We start from the raw sequence: 19823 nt of genomic DNA on the forward strand, positions 1-19823 counted from the left end.
TGAATAAAGTAGGGGGGGAGAAGGGGAGAGGGAGCTGCCAAAATCATCACCTGGGGTTGGGGATTTGAAGCCCCTTTGCTTGGGAGGTGTGGCAGGGAGACCAACTGCTAGGGGACAGCAGTGGATGGCCAAGTGTCAGAATCTTCAGGAGCTCTGCCCCTCCCCTCCCCTCCCCTCCCCTGGCCTCTCACTCAGCTGTGTGAAGGGAGGGACACGTCCAGTCCACACACAGGTGAGCCAGAGCCACACAGAAGTACCGAGGCTCTGGCAACCTGAGCCACAAGTCCCCGCTGACACTGTTCACTGTGTCATTCCTCAACTTGGTAAAATTTACACTGAAATTCATACGACATTTTGTCAGAGAGATCTGTGAGATCTGCCCATGAGCAAGTTGCACACACTATTGCCATCAGTTGTAAAATGTAGGAAGAGTGTGTGTTAACTGCTAAATGGTAAGCAACAGCAAGTCCTTTTTTTATTTTCTTAAAAAAATGTGGTCCTCTCAAAGTGGATGCTATCATTCTGATTCTCCCTTCCAATTCTCTGAGCTTAGAAAGATCTTCTGTATATACCATTAAGTCAGAAAGAGAGCAGTGACATAAAGGACTTAAAATGTAGTCTCAGTTGTTGCTAAATCGGGATCTGTGGGTGTAAAATAGGAGACCACCTTTGAACGCAAAGCCAACAGTTGCCCCTGGAACTGGGGTGGCACCTCGTTGTGCCTTTGCTTTATTCTGGGCATATGTCTGAATCCTCCCAAGTTGCTCCCCACCCTGTTTTAGCAGGGGATCATCTGCAGGATTCGAATGTCCTGCTCATTTGGGCTTTTGATTTATACTTGGCATCGCCCTCCTAGAACGTGATCTGCAACAGGCAGAGATGCCACTGTTTCCTCCAGGGACCCTTCTCAGGTATGTAGGAGAGCCTGGGTCCACGCATTGTTGGTGGAGGTTTTTGGGTGTGGTTTTGCTACTCATGTACTTACTATTTTTTTTTAAAGAACACTAAAAATGAGAAAAACTAAAAAAGAAAAATGTGTGTAAATGCATAAAAGCAGTATGTAACATAAACACATATCGTATTAAAAGTCAAATAAAAGGTGACCTCCTTTCCCACCTGTGAAACTAAAGGCTTATTCCACCTCGATCTCATGACGAGCATCCACTGGATGTTCTCCTGGGAGAACTGAACTCCCCCTTCCAGGCATGCTGGGAGCACAGCATCACCCGAATCGACTTTCACTGAGTCATTTTTATTAAAAATGAAAACAGAAAGCTAAAACAGAAAATCCTGTGGCCTCTTCCCCAACAGTGTTACGCAGACACCTGCCCTGCTCTGATTCTATAAATAACCACGCGAGGGGCTGGGTGCTTATCCACTGTCATCAAGCAAAAGCTCCCCCCAGCTGTCTGCATCTCCTGGTCATCTTTGCTCTCTGGGGTGCATGCCTGATGGGCCCTTCTAAAAATGCTGTTTCCTCTGTGTGTGTGTGTGTGTGTGTGTGTGTGTGAGAGAGAGAGAGAGAGAGAGAGAGAGAGAGAGAGAGAGAGGAGGAGGAAGAGGGAGAGTCAAAAACATAGTCCCCGCTCTCTCTTTTTCAGTTCCTAAAAGAGACAATAGAAATAATTGAATTTGGTTCAGAAAGTCAAGAAGAGGCGTGTTAGGAGAAAGCAGAGGACATAGGTGCCCGTGTGGCCCAGGAAGGGTGTTTTCAGAGGCCTGAGCAGGAGGCAGCCGGGAGACCCAGCCCGGCTCGTGAGACTAGCGCTAAGTGGTGATAATGGGAGGACTTGGCAGCGGGAGGCTGGCAGCCAGGGCTGAGCACACTGGAGAGCTGACAAGCACAGAGTGACGAGTCAACAGCCCAGGATTAGTGACGTCAGCCAAAAGAACTAAGCCCTGTTATGTGCAATGAGCAAAGAATTGGCCGGCATCTCACTCCAACAGCACGTAGACAGGAAATCGCCTTCGTGCCTGGTGTGCAGAGAATCAGGAAGGACGGGGGCTCTGTGCCCTTCCAGGAGATAGCCACGGGCCTGATCTCTGTGTCTCCACCCGACGGGGACCCCAGTGGGTACAAGGTCCACTGAAAGGTAGGGTTCTACTTACACTTCAAAATGTCACAAACCTTCATACATAAATTTCTATCCATTCAAGTTATGAACTTGAATGCAAATGAATGTCCCCTTATACTTATGTGGATGTGTTACTTCAAATTTTGCAACAATCCATTGGACAGCGAGAGGGGCTAATTCTCCCTTCCAATGGAGGGGCTAATGGACAGCTGTAGCTTCTCACAAGCATCAGAGCTAAGCGATGGTCATTATTGTACTTTATATATTAAGAGCCGTTGCTTACAAGGTATAACAGAAATGCATAAGTTGCTGTGATGAATCACCTACCCTGAAATGAAATATCTCCCTACTCCACGTCCTCTTCTCTCTGGACATGAGGCCACTGGAATGATCTAGGCTAGCATCATCTTCATTAATTACAGTAAATCCCTGGCTTCCCACTGACAACCCTGCCGCATTCACGTCTGTCCACCCACCTTTGCAGGACGATCTTAATAAAACGCACTTTCTAATTGCACCCTTTCTTTGATACAGTACATTTACACCTCATTTTCTTAAAGAGAACATTTGAATTCTTCATTTGCTATGTAGGGTGGGGCCAACTGATCTCTTTATGAATTGAGCTATTAAAAGGGAGAAGGAGAAGGAGGGAAGGAGGAGAATGGAAGAGGGAAAAGGAAGCAGAAGGCAGGCAGGGGACAGGAGAGGACAGCTGAGGGACAGGGAGGGAGGGACACGGAGGGAGGAGACTGTGGTCCTCTCAAAGTGGATGCTACCATTCCAAAAGGAAAGGGAACTGACCTTGGGACTGAAGAGTAAATTCTGGCCTGAACTCCACTTCAGCTGTGGAGGTGGGGAGGCCCTCACGCTGAGGTCCAGCCTCACGGACAGCCGCGGAGGGCCCCAGGGTACGAGGCTCCGACTCCATCCTGTCTCCAGCCAGCCCGCCTCCTCCCCTGGGCTGCAAAGGATCTGAGAACACTTTAAAAACCACCTACAACCACAGAAGTGAAAAACTGAGCTCCATTTGTGTACAATGAATCGAGAGCGTTCTGCTGTCACGTAAAGTGGTCAGAACAAATCAATAAATTAAAAAAAAAACCCACCTTCATTGCCTACGTCCCAGCAGCATCTGGGACTCAAAATTTCATTTTTGAGTGATATTCCCAAACCACCTATCTCAGGTCAAGGTAAAAGGCCTGGGTGTCCTTCCTCACTGCCACCTGCTCCTGGAAGACCCCGCTTCCTGCACCGCTGCTCATCTCAGCCTCCCTCCCTCCCTCCCCCTCCCTCCTCTGACCTACCCAGCTCCTGGCCACACCCTGGGGACCTGATGCCCCCCCTCAGCCTCCCAGGCCCCTCCACACACAGGTGTGCACTAGGCACAGGGATGTCTCCCCACAGAAGCCAGAGATTTAAACAACGGAAACTCAAGCATCGGGGTTTGTGGGGACCCTGAAGTCCCAGGAGAGCTGACGTAGGCAGGTGACAGGGAGGGGTTGGCACGGAGGGTTGCTGTGTTTCTGGGCATTCATCTACGGAACCTCCTTTAAGCCGATTTTACAGTTTCTGCTCGTGACGTACAGTGGAACCCTGGGACTCTCGTGAAAGCATTCGCCAAGGTTATCCACAGTTGCTGTTCACTATCCTGCCAAAACAATTTTCAGAAATTTTGAACATTTCCTTAATCAAAATTAATATTGTCACATTGTGTGCATGTACAGATATGTGACAACAAATCCCATCATCATGTCCGACTCTAACGCACCCATGAAAACGTGGACAGGGAGAAAAGTCCAAATGCGTTATTCCACGGAGCACAGGCCTCCAGAGCTGGCACGGTTGGTACGTAGTGTGCCCATCCTCCTGCGCATTACCCATGGTGCTTAGCACCAGGTAAATGCTGTCACTTGTTACAGTGTGTTGTTTAGGGAACAGAGACAAGAAAAAGTCTGTATGTGTTTAGCAAAAATAAAGTTTTTTAAAAAATATTTTTGATCTTTAGATGTTCAAAAGGAAGACTGCACAATCCTGATAGAGAGGGCTGGCCATGCAGGTGTAGGTGTGTAGGTGTGTAGGTGTGTAGGTGTGTGTGTAGGGGTGTGTGTGTGTGTGTGTGTGTGTGTGTGTGTGTGTGTTTGAGGCCTAAGTCATGGGCATTGTGAACCTGAATCACATGCCCCTCTCAATCTAGCTGCTATGTAGGCACATGAGTCCACATGGGGTGTGTGCCTGCATGTACATGCCTACAGAGGCGCTCAGCACAACAGTGCTCCTCCAGGATACAGTCAGTCTTTCCAATGACTACCCCAGCAGTGAGTCTTCAGGTTCAGACCTTCTCTGTTAGTTCATGTATGTGTGTGTGTGTGTGTGTGTGTGTGTGTGTGTATGTTTTATATATATATATATATATATATATATATATATATATATTTCTCAAGTATTAGATCACAGATTCATCAAGAATGCTATCTAAAAATAGTAGACTATTGAATGTGTTTACATAAAGTGTTTTTTTAAGTATCTTATTGATATATTATTTTTATTGAGTTTTTCTGGTGGTACTATGGTGAAAGCACTTGTAATTGAGTTTAATATATCTGAATTAAATCTTGAGAGACTTTTTTTTATAGTTTTCTACATAGAACATCCTACATACTAGTTTCTCCTAATCATTTTAGGTTTTTAATGATAGATTCTAGTCTTCCTCTCAACTTGACATTCCAAAATATATGTAAATACATTCCCTAGACTCCAAGCTTCCTCCATTGGTTATTTTCTATGAGCAATTTTCTATAAATAACCGGCAAAACCTGATGGACGGCTCCTGATTGTACAAGATCCATCCAGAGTCCCTGCCAGGAGCGTGCGCACCATCAAGAGAGGATTCAGGTCCAATCGCAGACTGTATGAACTCGCCTCCTCCCGACCCTGGGAGTTTCCATTTTCTGTTCTGCCTTATTTGTTAAGAGCTTGCATATCTGATGAGGTCAAGCACACACACGGAGGGAGAGGGATTCTTCTAGAACTCTCCATGAGTGCTCTGGCAGGAGACATTGTCTGGAGGCTTGCCGTGACTCCTCCTCTCTCTGCTCCATTGTAACACAACTCCTTCGCCCAGCGCTTCTTCGGAAAACGCTTATTTGAAATGTCTCCCAGGGATCAAATTAAGCCTAATTATACTTAATGGCAATGACTGGTGCTTAATTTGGATGGTGATTCTGCTTAATCGAGATGCCTTCAGGTGTCTAAGTGGTGTTCTGACTGCTGGTGTGCGCGAGGGGATCGATCTGGAATTCTCCGTTGCTTCTCCGAACCTTTCTACGACAGAAGTGATGAAGCAGAATGACACAGTTTCCTGAAGTGTGAGGGAATGATTGGGTGTTCAGAATCAACTGAGCTCACACATGACCTTTCCGAAATCTGCACAGACGACAGAGAAAGTGAAACTTCCAACACAGAGAGAAACATAGCCCCAAACTGTGCACGGAAGCCATCGTCTGCATGTTATAGCTGGGGCAGGTTCAGCAATCAGCCTGGAGAAGTCCAAGAACACACTCTTGTTCCTGACTAACTAGACGCCCAGGGGAGTCTAGGGAAAGAGCAAGAGGAGAGGCTTTGGGGACATGGCACAGCAGGTGGACACCTGCTCTCTTCCCGGCGTGCTGCTGCTCTGCACGGGGCACACCCCACAGGGCGCCCTGTACTGACGGTCCCTTCTCCTGGCTTTGGGGTGTTTTTCTCCTCCGGCTCCCTGGGAGCTGCACCCCAGGCCTTGACTCAGCAGGGCCCAAGGAACTCTGCCAGGCACATTGAGGAGGGTTTCTTCCTGTGTCGGTACCAGAGGCCGTGTGTCTTCATGGAAAGTGCGTCTGCCTGGGACCAAAGTCTGGAGAGCCTTGGCCACCTGGCTGCCCCGGGTTGAGATGTCGCTGCTGTGCATGGACAGAGGATGGCAATGCCAGGGCGCTGGAGGGGGTTACTGTGCTGTGGGAAGAAACGTGGACTCTCCTGCTGCTGCCCTTTTGGCTCTTCTGTCCCTCTGACCAGAGCTCCTGTCAGTGTGTTCGATTACTTCCAATATCATCTCATTATTCCATTTTCTTATAGGATTCATCAAAGTGATGGCACACTAGAGAGAGGCAAAGGAAGTGGCTCTCCTTGCAGATGGCAGGGAAGTGCTGTGGGTGCCTCCGGAGCTCAGGGCTCTGGCTTCCTGAACCTTGGTTTTTGGGCAACAGGGACCCTGAGCTCCCTTTCAGTGAGAAATTTCAGTATTTCTGCATGTATTGGAAAGAGGGAGAAAATCCTGTGTATATGCATATCTTTAATGTACTTTAGAGAATATTTATCATCAGGCATGTGTAAATGCACCTAAATGCATTTTGAAAATACTGGAAAGGTGTTCATGAGGTCACCTGAAGGTCAGCTCGGAGGCACAGTCTTCTCAGCTGAAGAGTTCTGAGTGTCCCTCGCACAGGAAAAGAGCTTGCCTTTGACCGCGTGTACGGCCAGGTGGTGCGAGGGCATTCCCTGCAGCTGAGGGCAAACCCTCCTTCACTGTCCTAGAAAGGAAAGCAAGGCATGGCTTCCCATGACTCCTCACTGCTCCTGACACCTCGGTCCCTGTCTCTGGTTTCCAGTGTTAACGCCACACTTGTGACTTCCAGGTTTGCCTCTGGGAGCTGTGTCTGCTTAGATCTGCAGCAGGTCCTCACCCCCTGCTGCCGACCACCAAACAGCCCTCCACATCGCACCATGGGTTCTCGAGGTCCCTTCGTGGTTAGAGGAAGGGAGAATGCATTGCTCCAAACTGGGACAACGGTAATACCAGTCAGGGTGCTGTGAGCCCTGGTGCCAGGCAGTGGGCCTGGCGAGGCTCCTCCAGGGAGACCGGAGCACAGCTGGCACTCAGAAGGGCTCCTCACCCACCTTCCAAGTTGCTCTTCCTTCCCTTTCCCACGACTCACAGCACCTGCTGGAGAGCGACTCAGGGTGGAGCCGTGTGGGACGACGTAGTGCTGCACCAGAGAACCAGGGCCTCGCCTGGGCCTCCCTCTCCCTCACCATCAACTGGGCACCACGTCCTGCCCAGCCTCCATCTCAGACAACCTTGGATCCTCTCCCTTGTGCTGCCTCAGAGCCCACTCCGTGTCAACTGTCATCGTCCATCGCTCAGCGTGTCAGAGCAGATCTGCAGCTGTGCCTCCACCTCTCCTAGAACCTTCTGCCACACGTTTTCCCCTGTGCCCAGGAGGGGCCTGTAGGGAGAGCTTATGCCATGGCTGCTGTCGTGTGTGTCTTATCTGGGGCTTTCCCTGGGATAAGCAGGGCCTTGTTTGCTTTTGACTGTGATCCTAAAGGACATGAGGGAAGGACTGGAGAAACCCCACCTGGAGTGGGTGCTGGGCTGTTTCCATGGGCACTGCTCCCTCCTGTGGGAAGCCTGCAGAGCCCTGTGGACTGCACCTCTGGACTCCCTGCCCCACCACTAGAGGGAGTGTTTGTGCCCCCGTCCTGGCAAAGGGTCGTGTTAGCAGCCTCCTGCTCGGGGTTTGGTCTGTGCCCTGAAGACAAAGAGGACTCCAGAGGGCTTCACTGGTGGGGTCTCAGCCCCAGGGCAGGAAGTGCGAGGTTCTGGGAGCAGCTGAGGGTAGCAGTGGTTGCCAGGGATCAGGGTAACCAGGGGTGAGCTAAGCACAGCATAAGAACACACAGAGACCGCAGGACCTGCTGGGGTGGGTGCCTGGAGCTCCCGAGTGGCCCTCTCACCCACTGCCTTTGTGGGATGGCCTCACGTGATGTTCACAGGGCCACACGGAACATGTGACGTCAACTAAGCCTGTGACTTACTGTAAAGGCACAGTAGCACACCCAGTGCTTCACAATGTCCCAGTCAGATCTTTAGCGCAAGTGGCATTCCCATTACAGGGACCCCCAGTGCAGCGCATGTCACCTTCTAGAGCTACTTCAATACTCCGCCTAGAGCATTCCCAACAAGTTGGACTGCGCTGGTATGTCTCCCTAAAGCTTCTCCATCTAAGCTTCAGGACCTTTGCTAAATTCTCAAGGTCACATAATTTACCTTGCTAGAGACTGAACAGAATAATGTTTAAATTTATGTGAACGTAGACATTACTTAAAACAATTCTAAACTAGTAACATGATATACTTTTAAAATTCAGTTTTAAATAAAACTCCTTTTTGATAGACACATAAATGCAACGGCTTGGTAAACGGTCGTCAAATTGTTGACTAACTTTACATTTTTTATGACTGAAAGTTGGCCACGGTATTGCAGCTACTTAGGCACACACGTGGATGTGGTCCTCTTCACAGCCACTTTCCAGAGAAGTCTTCTTATCACACGCTCTTACTATCCCTGAGGCTCAGGGAACTCGGCTCCCTTGCCCAAGGTCATGGAGCTACTGAGGGGCAGAGCTGCTTCTAAGGGCTGAGAATGAGGCTTGGAAACAGCAGAGCTGGGTAAGAACTTGGGTGAGTTATTGACCTGCATGCGGAGACCAAGTGGGCCACAGTGGAGCGACTCAGCCCAGGTGACACATGGCCCCAGAACACTGAGGACCCAACCATCAGAAAACCGGGTTTTTTGGCAAGAGCTGTGGCAGCTCTGACCCTCTGTGTTGAGGGAGGAAGCCCACAGCCCTTTATTACCGCTGTCCTGTCACACAGCAGTGGCCTTGCTGCAGGACAGAAATCAGCAAAGGAAAACTTCTTTGTTTTCTGGCATCTGGGAGACTTCCCCCAGTGCAGTCAGAATGGCTCTGCTCCTGGGCGGGTGCTCGGGGCACCCAGGAGCCCATGCAGACGACCCAGACTGCGCAGACATAGACCCCACCCCGTGAGCCCTGCAGACACAGCCCTGCTGCAAACGATGGAGACTCGGCAGCGGAGTGATCCTTCTAAATCTAATATTACTATAAACATAGGCTCTGAACATTGTTTATTTTAGTTTATCTAAAATCCACACTCAGAATGATTTTCTGTCAGTTTTTAAATCAAATCAATATAAAGATGTACCACCTTTGTTTTCCTGTTTCCACTGGTAGGAATCCCAATTGCGTTTCAACCAAATTAAAAACAACCCAATTCTAGCAAACACAAGGCGATTCTGAATGTGCTCTCCTGGTGGATTATTCAGATGCAGTAACACAATCGTAGGCTGTGTGTGAGACACCCATGAGAACTAACCTGTCTCCACCGTCCTCTACTGCCAGGGGGGGCACACCTGCTACTTAGTGCCACCGAAGGTGAGAAATCACCCAAAGCAAGGCCACCCGTCTGGCTCTTAGGAAAGCACAGAGATCCTAAGGAAAAAGAGCCTGTGGGTTTTCACGTGCTGTAAAAAGAGCTCTCTGCATGTAGGCACAGGAGGAGAGCCCATCACACTGAGTGGCATGTGCAGAAACGCTGGGTCTGGGTGGAGCCGCTGATGGGACACCCACGGCGGGAAGGGCTGCGAGCCCTGAGGGCAGCATGCCCAGACCTAGCTGGACACCACCAGGAGAGGAGAGCAAGAGGACAGCGTGACCCTCTGACTACACTGCTTTCCCCGGTGTGGGCATTGCACACAAGCAGTGCTGGGCTTTCAATGCCAGTGGCAAAGTCAGGGGGGTGTGCTTTACACAGTGGCCCGAGCCCGCGTGTCACCTGAGGCAGCACACCCTGGGAGCCGCAGCCTCACCTTGTCTGGGTCAGCGGTGGTGATCACCCACACACAGTGTGCGTTGTCTTCGTACTGAACCGGGTAGTTCGGGGAGGTGATGACGCCACTGGGCCCACGCAGATTCGATCCACAGGTCCTGGCTGGAAAGAGAAACACGGTTACCTGCTACGGCATTTGACGGTGCGACAGATATCATATTCATCTGGGACTTCAATCAGCTTCTAAGGAACATGAACTAAAGTTGGCAGGTGGATTCTGCTCAGCCTGCGGGTTCCTGGTTAGTGTCCCAACGTGCACTAGGAAACTTTCATATTGGATTTGCAAAGGCTCACAGGATGACCTCACGGTGACAGCACCATAGGAAACATCAGTATCAATCCGTCGACTTCAAATCCCAGTCTGGCTCGAACACACCAGATACGTGTACACACTCGGACTAGCTCCCAGGAGGCCACAAGGCACAGAGAGACTCAAGGACACATGGCACTGGAGTCTCAGGGCCATGGCCCCTAACCATGCAGATGTCACCAACAAGTGAACCAGAAGCAGCAGTCCCCGCCCCTTGGCCCAGCCCTGCTCAGATGAGGAGGGCAGAAGGACGGTCCCCAAGCCTCTTTCAACCTTTAGTTCTCTCTACAAAGACGATGCCAGGCGTCCTTATGGTCAATGCACACAGGCAGGGAGATGTTATTCAAAGTGTGGAGAACGAAGACAGCAGTGGGCTCTGGAAGCCGGAGGACAGCAGCGCCTCCTGTCTCTCCGTCCTGGGGGTGGCCTGAAGGCCAAGGGAAGCACAGCAATCCCCAACCAGAATGAGCGGCTCGGGATGGGGGTAAAAGTGCTTCGCCTGCCCTCTTCTTTGGGGATGTCTTTTTAACAACAGGTGATTTTGGAAATCTAAGGTCTCCTGGACTCGAGGCTCACACTGATCACTTGGGCTGGGTCTTGGGAAGGAAAAGGAGAAGCCGACTTCACAGAGGCGCACAGGGAAGAAGCTGGGCTTCGTTTCCCCACCACCACCGCCATCAGGCACAGGGCCCTCCCAGGAAGGGCCCCAGGAGGGACCTGACCTGATGGGGGCCTGTTCCCCCTCCCCTGGGCTGAGCACCAGCAGGCCAGTCGCTGCCCTAGGAGCCTCACACCGAGTCCAGGGACGTGCACTTGAGGTGGGTGCTACCTGCACCCCAGCCCCGCTGGCTCTCCCCATTTATGTTACCATAAAATGACACAAAGCGTGTCGTTGCCAGTCACACTTCTTCATGTGACCATCGCCTACAGCTTTTCCTTTCCCATTGGGTTGGGATTTCGTGATGTGTCCTGACTGGCCTGCCTACCCAGAGCCAGACACAATGTCTGCTGTCCTTCATATGCTAATGTGACAAGATCACTTTGGACAACTTTCCCAGTGCTTAAATATACTACGGAAATAATCAGCCCCCTGAAGGTCACCTCCCCTCATGCCACCAGTGGTGATTCCTGAATCACTGCTTTCTTGCAGCATGGTGGAACCAAGAGTGACGATTCTCAGTCTTCCCACTGACAACTACGCAAAGCTCAATCGCGCCTGTGTAGAGTCTTTATCCTGGATAGTCACGTGGCCTGAGTGGCCATGATTTCTCCCAGCTGCCACCCACAGGCCGCCGTGCAGAGCAGCAGGGTCTTGGATTCCTGCTACCCACAGATTCTGCCTGTTCCTGGTTCGGAGGCAGGAAGTGTTACATTAAAGTCTCCGGATTTGGGAGTGGGGAGAACACAGCCTGCCCACAATTCTTTCTTTGTCACAATCCACATCTTCTTCCTCCTCCATCAGCTGCAAGATTTTAAGATTTCTTTTCCGGGCAACTATATGCTAGTGTTTTAAAATTCAACATTTAAGAATTAAAAGAGCTTGAGAGAAGAAAAGCAAAGTCTTGGAGGCCCGACTGAGAGCCGCACGGACTGGACTCAGTGGTGAGCTTGCAGAGGTGGAGAGCAGTCGGGCCGTGTGGATCAGAGAGTCCAGTGTCCTTCCCTGGGCCACGCTTAGGGCAGCAGTTGGGAGAAGCCCACCTGCAAGGCAGGGAGCAGGAACGGAGGTGGGAAATCGGGGTCACCCAGGCCCGCTATGGAGGGGCAGAGCGGAGGTCCGTCTAGCCACACAGGGCACTGTGCTGCTGCAGCTGTCTGTGCTGTGCTCAGGGACGAACCCAGAGGACACGGGGCCATGAACCCACTCGGGGACAGCTCCGAGTCTGCACGCTGGCCCCTGAGATGCGTCCCCCGGCCTCTCCCCTCCATGCCAGCCTCCACTGGCTTCTCACTTCGTGCCAAGGGTGGACTGCGTAGCTCCTCCTTGGGGCAGAGCTCGGAGAAACCTGTCCTGAGAGGGACTGGTCACTTGTTTGGCATCTGTGGAGGGAGGGACCTTACCATTGCCTCTGTACTAACCCGTCGTCCAAACAGCCAACACAGGGTCAAGGAAGCACAGGAGTAATTGCACCAGCACCAAGAAAGCTTACAGTGAGCTCTGTGCACACCTTCCTGTCACTGAAGTGTGAGGCACAGGTTTGCATGTGAGAGACTAACGTCACTGTCACCCTTGTGAAGGCCTGGCCCCTCGTCAAGATCTTCTATGAAATATGGCACCTAATGTAGACTAATGCCCACTTACACGCAGAATAAATGTCCTTGGATAACAGCCATGACCTGATGCATCATTGCTGTTACTCTCTTGACAGTTTTCTATACTTGTAAACTCAAGTTTCACTCTTGTCTTATACGTATTCCGAGTAGAGCTAGAATTCATAAAACGGTACGTTGGTAACGCAATACGTCATGAGGGAAAGAGGGAGAATGAATCAGTTTTCAATGCCAATGTATGCCATTTGTCCATTTAATCAATGAATACTTATTAAGTACAAAATTCATTTCTTTCACATGATTTATCTAACACAAATAAATTACAGATTCATTTAAGTACAGTTCCAGAAAATCTTTTCTGTTCTGTAGTAACTGCCCAATTAAATTAATTGATGGAAAGAATATTCTAATCAACTAAATTTAAGTTATTCGGATAGAGGAGTCACATTAGAAGCTCTCTCTCATGCAATTTCGTAAGTATATCGACTAGTTCATTTCTTACATGTTTTAGAGGAAATAATTACTGTTAATCGTATATTTTCTGTCTACTCCAGATTGTCAACCCAAACAGAGGACAGCAGGACACAGTGGTCAGGAGCCTCTTCTCTCTGTCCCTGCGTTCCAGGCCTGGCTCAGGTCCTCTCCTAGTTATTTAGCTTAGGCCTCTCAGAGTGTTCAGCCAGTAACAGGCACAACACCCACTGCTGTCTCGGGCTGCGTGAAGGGCATGGGGCTCCTGGCCTGGCCAGCCACACCACAAAGCTCCTGTTGAAGTCCACGAGGGAGGAAGTGACAGTGAGTTGGGCCTCCAGGAGGCTGCAGACAGGGAAGAGCCGCACTCCTGGCCTTGATGGAGAAGTCGGCAAATACAGTCATCAACAGGTTACCTCAGGAGGAAGCAGAGCTCTGAGGAAAGGCAGAGGCCGGCAGGGAGCCTGGGAGGGCTGGCCTGAGGACCGTGGCTATGGAAAGGCCTGCAGGAGTGGACTCTGCTGAAGGCTCGGGCCGGGCCTGGGGATATGCAGGGTAATGCCCCGTGGCCTGCGCCTGGCTCCCGAGCTCACTCTGGGAGGTCACGACACCACTCAGGGCTCACTCTCAGCTTCTCTAGGTCAGTGGGACAAGGGAGCAGCATAAAAACACAAAAATGTAGCGTTGTTAGTAACAGTGGGAAATAATATGGGCAAAAACACTACCTGGCCATCAAGTAAAAAGCAAAAATCTGGAAGTAATAACAGAAATTTTCTAAATTCACTAGGATTTTCAAAAGTTCATTGTGTCTATTTCTTTAAATCTGTGAGAGCGTAGCTACCTAATCAAGTGATCAGTATATAAAGTATGATTCTAAAACCGATGCTAAGCCTGTCATCTGGTAGAACGGGTCATCTTTCAGGTGTAAATAATCGTTTCATTATCATTGAAAAGGTGGTTTCTGCATGGACGATTTCTTGGCCCCTGACATGTGACTGAGTTCAGGGTGATTCTGAGCTCACCCGACCCAACCTGGAATCCCAAGTTAATAATCAGTTCCGCATTCCCTGCTGGCTCCAATTAGCTTTGGGTAACTATGGTTACAATTTCAGGTAAGGTCTCACTTGTCTTCTGTGCCCTTTCAACTCAGAGAGCAGCTGAAGATATCAGCTTCTCAGACGAAGGTGCCTTAGCACAAAAGAAAGTTCTTGACATAAATCTCCCCACACACCAATAAGTGAACCACCACCGGAACGTTCTATCAGGGAACAGGAGAACATCCTCTTTGTTTCTATTTGTTTGCTGATTTTAAAAATCTACCAGTTAAAGATTCTTATATAGTTTTAAGCAGCTCATAATGTTTTACCCTGTAAAAACCATAGTAGTGAGCATCATTTCAGGTGGAATCACTTGCATAATTACTAAGCCACTTCAATTCTTCTGTTTGGTAACAGGAAGAAAGCTAACACCCTCCCACCCTGGAAGCTAGTTAGCTAATGTGGGCACTGGCTAACCACACCGGTTTCCAGATGCGGGGAGCACTTCCGACTCACTGCAGTTTGTCCAACGCTCCCACCGGTGTTCCTTCTGGGGAGAAGCCCGACAATCACTTAGGAGTTGGGGGCCCTTCAGGAGCAGGGGAGCCTGGAGAACAGGGCACTGAGGCATGGACCTGCAAGGTCCTCCTGGTCTCGGCACCGTGTCCTCAATGTTCAGAGCAGAGGGCTTGCCATCTGGAGGACAGCTGACTGGACTACAAGGCCACAAGGCGGGACATGAGGTCCCCTTTGATGGCTCAGAATGAGTCAGGCAAATCCAACCATGATGGTCCATTTACCCCGATGGTCATTTTTACATTCCATTTATCATGGCAGCAGCACAGAGTGGGAAATGTCCTGGAAAATCTGGAAAGTGCCAGGAGCTAAGGAAATGTTCCCACAGTCTGGTTTGAGTGGTGATTGAGAACGAAGTTTCAAGGTCTCCTCTTTCCCACAGTTCACAGGGCTGCGGCTTCTTCAGCATCGGCCCCACAGGTCCACTCCCAAATGCTGTCTTCAGCTCCTTCTGACGGAGGAGTCCGGCACAGGAGCCGGCGACGCTGGGTAGAGGAGGCACTGAGACACCCTCCAGGTTCAGGGATCTGACTGAGGAAAGTGCTGTGCTGCGGGGAGCCACCAGGCCACAGCGAGGCTCACTGAGCACGGTACCCCTGCATGCCACAGATGGTGGCACCTCTCCTCAGGCGGGAGGGACCCGGACAGCAGGCTCAGCCAGATTTCCAGAGGCACGCCTGCTGTGTGGTCATGGTGGCCTCGTGTGGCTACTGAGCAGGTGGGGAGGGGCCGGCCCGAGGCTGTGAGTATGAAAGGCACCTGGATCTCCACAGCTTCAGATGACCAAAAAACCCATGAGACATCTCATTTTGATCTTGTGTTGGCAGGTCAAAAGGAGAATACTGTGCATGTCCGAGTCAAATACAATGTTTTTAAAATCAAATTTGCCTGTTTCTTTTTGCTCTTTAAATCTGGCTGTGAAATGTCTTGAAATCACGCATGTGACTCGAGCTGGGCACGTGGAGGGAGGCGGGCATGTGACTTGAGCTGGGCACGTGGAGGGAGGCGGGCATGTGACTTGAGCTGGGCACGTGGAGGGAGGCGGGCATGTGACTTGAGCTGGGCACGTGGAGGGAGGCGGGCATGTGACTTGAGCTGGGCACGTGGAGGGAGGCGGGCACGGTGTTTCTTCAGCGGCCTTCTCCAGGTCGGACAGCTGGCAGCCCCACCACGGGGCCTTCAGCCTCAGGTAGGACCAGCCGGTGGCGGGTGGATGTCCTAGTGGGCGGGCTGAGACACCAGGCGGAGGCCTGAAAGCTGGTTGGAGCTCCCAGAGTCCTGGAGTGCAGAGAGGCCAAGGAGAGGACATTTGCCCCAGCGGTGTGACGGCTCTAGTGTGGGGCCAGCTGGCCAGGGCTAACCACGTCCCCAGTCCTCTTGTCATGGTCCTCGATCATGTGGGCCGCCGACGCTGTTCTCTCCTGAGACTAGGGACTGAGGTGCCCAAGAAGTTGAGGAACACTTCCCTCTGGAACCTCAGCAGGGGACCAAGAGAGAGAGAAGGTGGACTCCAGGCCTTCGCCACAACACAAACGGATCAGGAGGCCATGATGTCCACCAGGCCAGGCCCAGAAAGCCAGGGACTGCAGGCTGTCGCCCATACACAGAATCTAAACCCAGCTGTTCTCACGGTAGGAGGGAAAGGGGCCTTCACATGTATCAGAACATTATATAATGCCCTATAAAATCATACAAATTTTGTGCCAATTGAATAAATAAATCGAATGCAAAAATACCTACTGATGAATGACAATGTTTTCCAGAATATGAACTGATTTAAAAGGAGATTTTATATTTGAATTCAAAAAGGCACTATGCCTACACTTTTTAATTTAGTTGTGATAAGAAATGTGTTTTAATTGTGTTTGACATGGACATTGTATTAAAAAGTCAGAAATTAAAGTAGGCCAAGAACCATGTGGCTTTGTCTTTAAAAAAAAAAGTGCATTTCAAAAGTATTGCTGTGTCTTTCATCTACTTGAGGCCAGGAAAACCCATCCTGTCTGAGAGCACCCTCGTGGACCTGCTCCCACACAGCAGGTCACTATCCAGAACCTTAGAGTGGCAACTCGGCAGCAGCTGAAGACCGGGTGATGGTCAGCCAGCATCCAGTCGGGGCCGAGGAGGGGCCGTCGGCTGGGAGGGGAGGGCTGGAGGGATGCAGCCAAGCACCCCGCGAGCAGAGAAGCAAGCCAAGCACACCGCAGGACAACCAGCCGGAAGAAGGGGCTTCCCTCCTGTCCCGTGATCCACTAGGACACGGACAGGGATAAGAACCAAGTCAAGAGACTCCCTGGGTGTGGAGAGCAGGAGCCCTTGCTCCCCCCTCACCGCCACTAGGGGAAACGCGGGGCTCCTCGGGACAGTGAATCTGTAGATCCCGCGATGGTCCACCCAGGGCTGGACGCACACCCAAAGGGGATGAACCCAGGGCCTAAAGGGACACTTCTGAGTTCACTGCCCACTATTCACAACAGCCTAGAAGGACGCAGCCTAAATGACCGTCAGTGGAGGAAGGGGCAGAGAAAATGGGGTCCACGTGCACCACGGAGCACTACTCAGCCACAGAAATGATGCTGTACGTGCTACAACCCGGATGAAACGGGACGTCCTGAGGTCAAGCGGAGCCAGGCAGGCCCAGGAGGAGGGACTGCAGGCCGCACTTGTCACAGGTGGAGAAACAGCGGGTCTCGGAGGCGGCAGGACAGTGGGGAGGGTCGGCCAGGAGGGTCGGCCAGTGGGCACCGCGTTGGTGTCGGACAGGGGACGTTCTGAGGCCAGGGGCCAGGGGTCAACTGCAGGGAATGATAATTTACTGTGCATTCCTAAGAGCTGGAAAAAGGGGTTTGAATGTTCACCTCCTAAAGAAACCACAAAGGTTTAAGGAGACCAACAAGTATATGCCTGATTTAAAATTTAAACAATGTATCCATGTACAGATACGCCACCCTGTATCCCATAAATACATGCAGTTTATATGTTTTCACGTATCAGTTAGAAATACATTTAAATTTTAAAAAGACTCCTCCTCAGTCTGTCTGTAAGAGTAAATGGTGGGGCTGGAGGCTGGCAGGACTCCAGCTTGAGCCGGGTGGAACAGGTTTTCCCACAGAGGGACAGGCCAGGAGCACCTGAGCCTGGGCAGCCAGGAGCTTAGGGAGGGTTTTGGGAAATGGCCGAGTCACGTTGGGCTTCAGCACAAAGAAAGGAGATGGCATGGATCAGCAAATAAAAATAAAATAGAATATGGACAAGAATCCTCTTTGCATTACTCCTCCCTACCAATTTAAAAGTAAGAAATATTTAAAAACACACACATTTACTATTTGTGTAATCTGGAATTTTAAAATCAAGAGGAACATGTCCATTAAACAAGGGAAAGACACTATTAAGAGCGAAGGGCCGTTTTCTCATGGGGAAGTCCCCCTCCTGGGACCTCCCACTTATTCATACCTGAGGACCTCGTGCATGGCCACCACTCAGGGGAACACGAATTTGGTACGGTGTCTTTGAAAGCTTAACAATTTTGCTTTAATAATGGGAAGTACACAAAGTAGTCTAATGACAAAATCCTAAAGGCACAGGCTTGCATGTTTTCTTGCTCAGAGACAGGAGCTTCTCTGTGAAGCAGTCCTGGAGCCCTGGCCCACCTGCCACAGGGAGGGTCACGGCCAGTGCCAACCCTCTCCCAGGCACAGCAGTATGTGGTACAGGAAGGGTGAGCATGCAGCGAGCACCGCCATATGGAAGTGGAGCCCACAGGAGGGTGGAGCTGTGTCTGCAGCCATTTCACTTCCAGGAGGAAGCCAGCGCTGTGCACTGTCCAGGACACCTTCTCCCATTCCTCTTGAACAGCTCCCAGGAGAGATGATATAGTCCTACCCATGAAACTTTCCTCCTTATTCCGTGGTCTACATAGTACTTGTACAAAACAAGAACCATTGTTTGGACAAATTATCTTATGAACAAAATGCAAAAAGAAAGCCCCCAAACCCAGTTTTCTTTTAATTTTACTAATATTTTCCAAAGCAATGTTCTGCCTTCTGGTTTTGGTATGCTCTCTAGAATTCCAGTAGTATTCAAATCAATACTTCCAAGGAGTGAGATTAACACCTTAGTTTCTCCTGATTTCCTGTGTTCTCTTTGAAGATGGTGTTGCTGATGCATACCTTGCCCTGTCGACTAGGTGAGAGATTAGCTTAAGACAGGTTTTAACACAGTGATGATTTGAGATCATGGTAACAACACCCTTTCTCACATCACAAAACCCAGGAATTCAGTCTCACAGCAACAGAAAGCTCAAGAGTCTGTGTTTCTTTGCAGGTTGTGCAAGAAACTCTCTAAAGGACCTGGTTTGTGACACAGAGTGGCACAGAAGCCCACTCCGTGCACATACAGGAGCGTGGCAAGCTGAGTGTGAGAGACGTGAGTGCTCTGATCTGCCGCTGTCCCTCCTGAGGCACAGAGACGCTACAGCCCAGGAGCTCGCCTTCTAACAAGCACCCAGAGAATACCCGCTTTGGCCCAGGGTGAAGCAAACTCACATCCCGATCACATTCTCTCCATCTACTGACAGTGCTTTGCACTTACATCTCATTGTAAGTGCAACATGTGTTCAGAAAAACGTGCCCCCAAGGAAGGCGTGCTTCCGGCCACGCCTGCTCGTGCCTTACCTCTGCAGATAGGCCGGTGGTCACTCCATGCCGCCAATGTCTCTGTGACCCTCTGGCAGGTGATGCCTTTGGATCCCTGGAGCACATAATTATCCTCACAGGAGAACTGCACGTTTGCACCAACCCTGGACAGTTACAAAACAAAAAACAATCAAAATTATTCACAGGAAACTCCTCTGAAAACAATCACCCAGGCGGCTGCGGCACGGTGACTCGGCTAGAAGAGATGGAGCCATATGGTCTGCAGGCCACATGCGCAGAGGCCGCCCTGTGACTCAGACACCTGACAGAACCACAGGCCAGGCGCCCACAGGGTTCTGCCGCCTTCAGAGCTAACAAACCCAAGGGCCTCAACCTGTCACCTGTAAGTACAGAAAGAGCCCAGGCGACCTCAGGGTCCTGCAGCTGACCCAGAAACAAAACAAACCTGCCCCCCTCCAGAGGTCCCTTCAAGAGCAAGTCTCAGGAGGTCCCAATGAAGGAACCGCCTCAGCCAAGGATCTAGACTCCCATCGCACATGTTCAACACGTTCAAAAGGAGGCCCGTGTCAGTGTGTTTCAAAAATATATCTTACAGGAAAAGAGCCGTTTATTTAGAAGACAGCAATCCACCCAGCCTAGAAGTGGATGGAAATGACTTTGGCTCCAGAGCCTCTGCAAACATGAAGCCTGAGGGCTGGAGCAT

The 19823-nt window shown here is 50.6% G+C and overlaps 1 protein-coding gene across 1 annotated transcript in view; it reads right to left on the reverse strand.

Annotated features, from left to right (window-relative positions):
- Csmd1 (CUB and Sushi multiple domains 1) overlaps window positions 1-19823 on the reverse strand; it is a 1139207-nt gene that overhangs the window by 442499 nt on the left and 676885 nt on the right. Inside the window, exons 9-10 of the mRNA XM_077792480.1 lie at window positions 19139-19263; window positions 9781-9902 (exon numbers count right to left, since the gene is read on the reverse strand). Of these exons, the coding sequence (XP_077648606.1) occupies window positions 9781-9902; window positions 19139-19263 (247 nt within the window). The remainder of the gene's footprint in view (window positions 1-9780; window positions 9903-19138; window positions 19264-19823) is intronic.

Source organism: Urocitellus parryii, chromosome 14 (genome assembly GCF_045843805.1).
Source record: "Urocitellus parryii isolate mUroPar1 chromosome 14, mUroPar1.hap1, whole genome shotgun sequence".
Taxonomy (NCBI): Eukaryota; Metazoa; Chordata; class Mammalia; order Rodentia; family Sciuridae; genus Urocitellus; species Urocitellus parryii.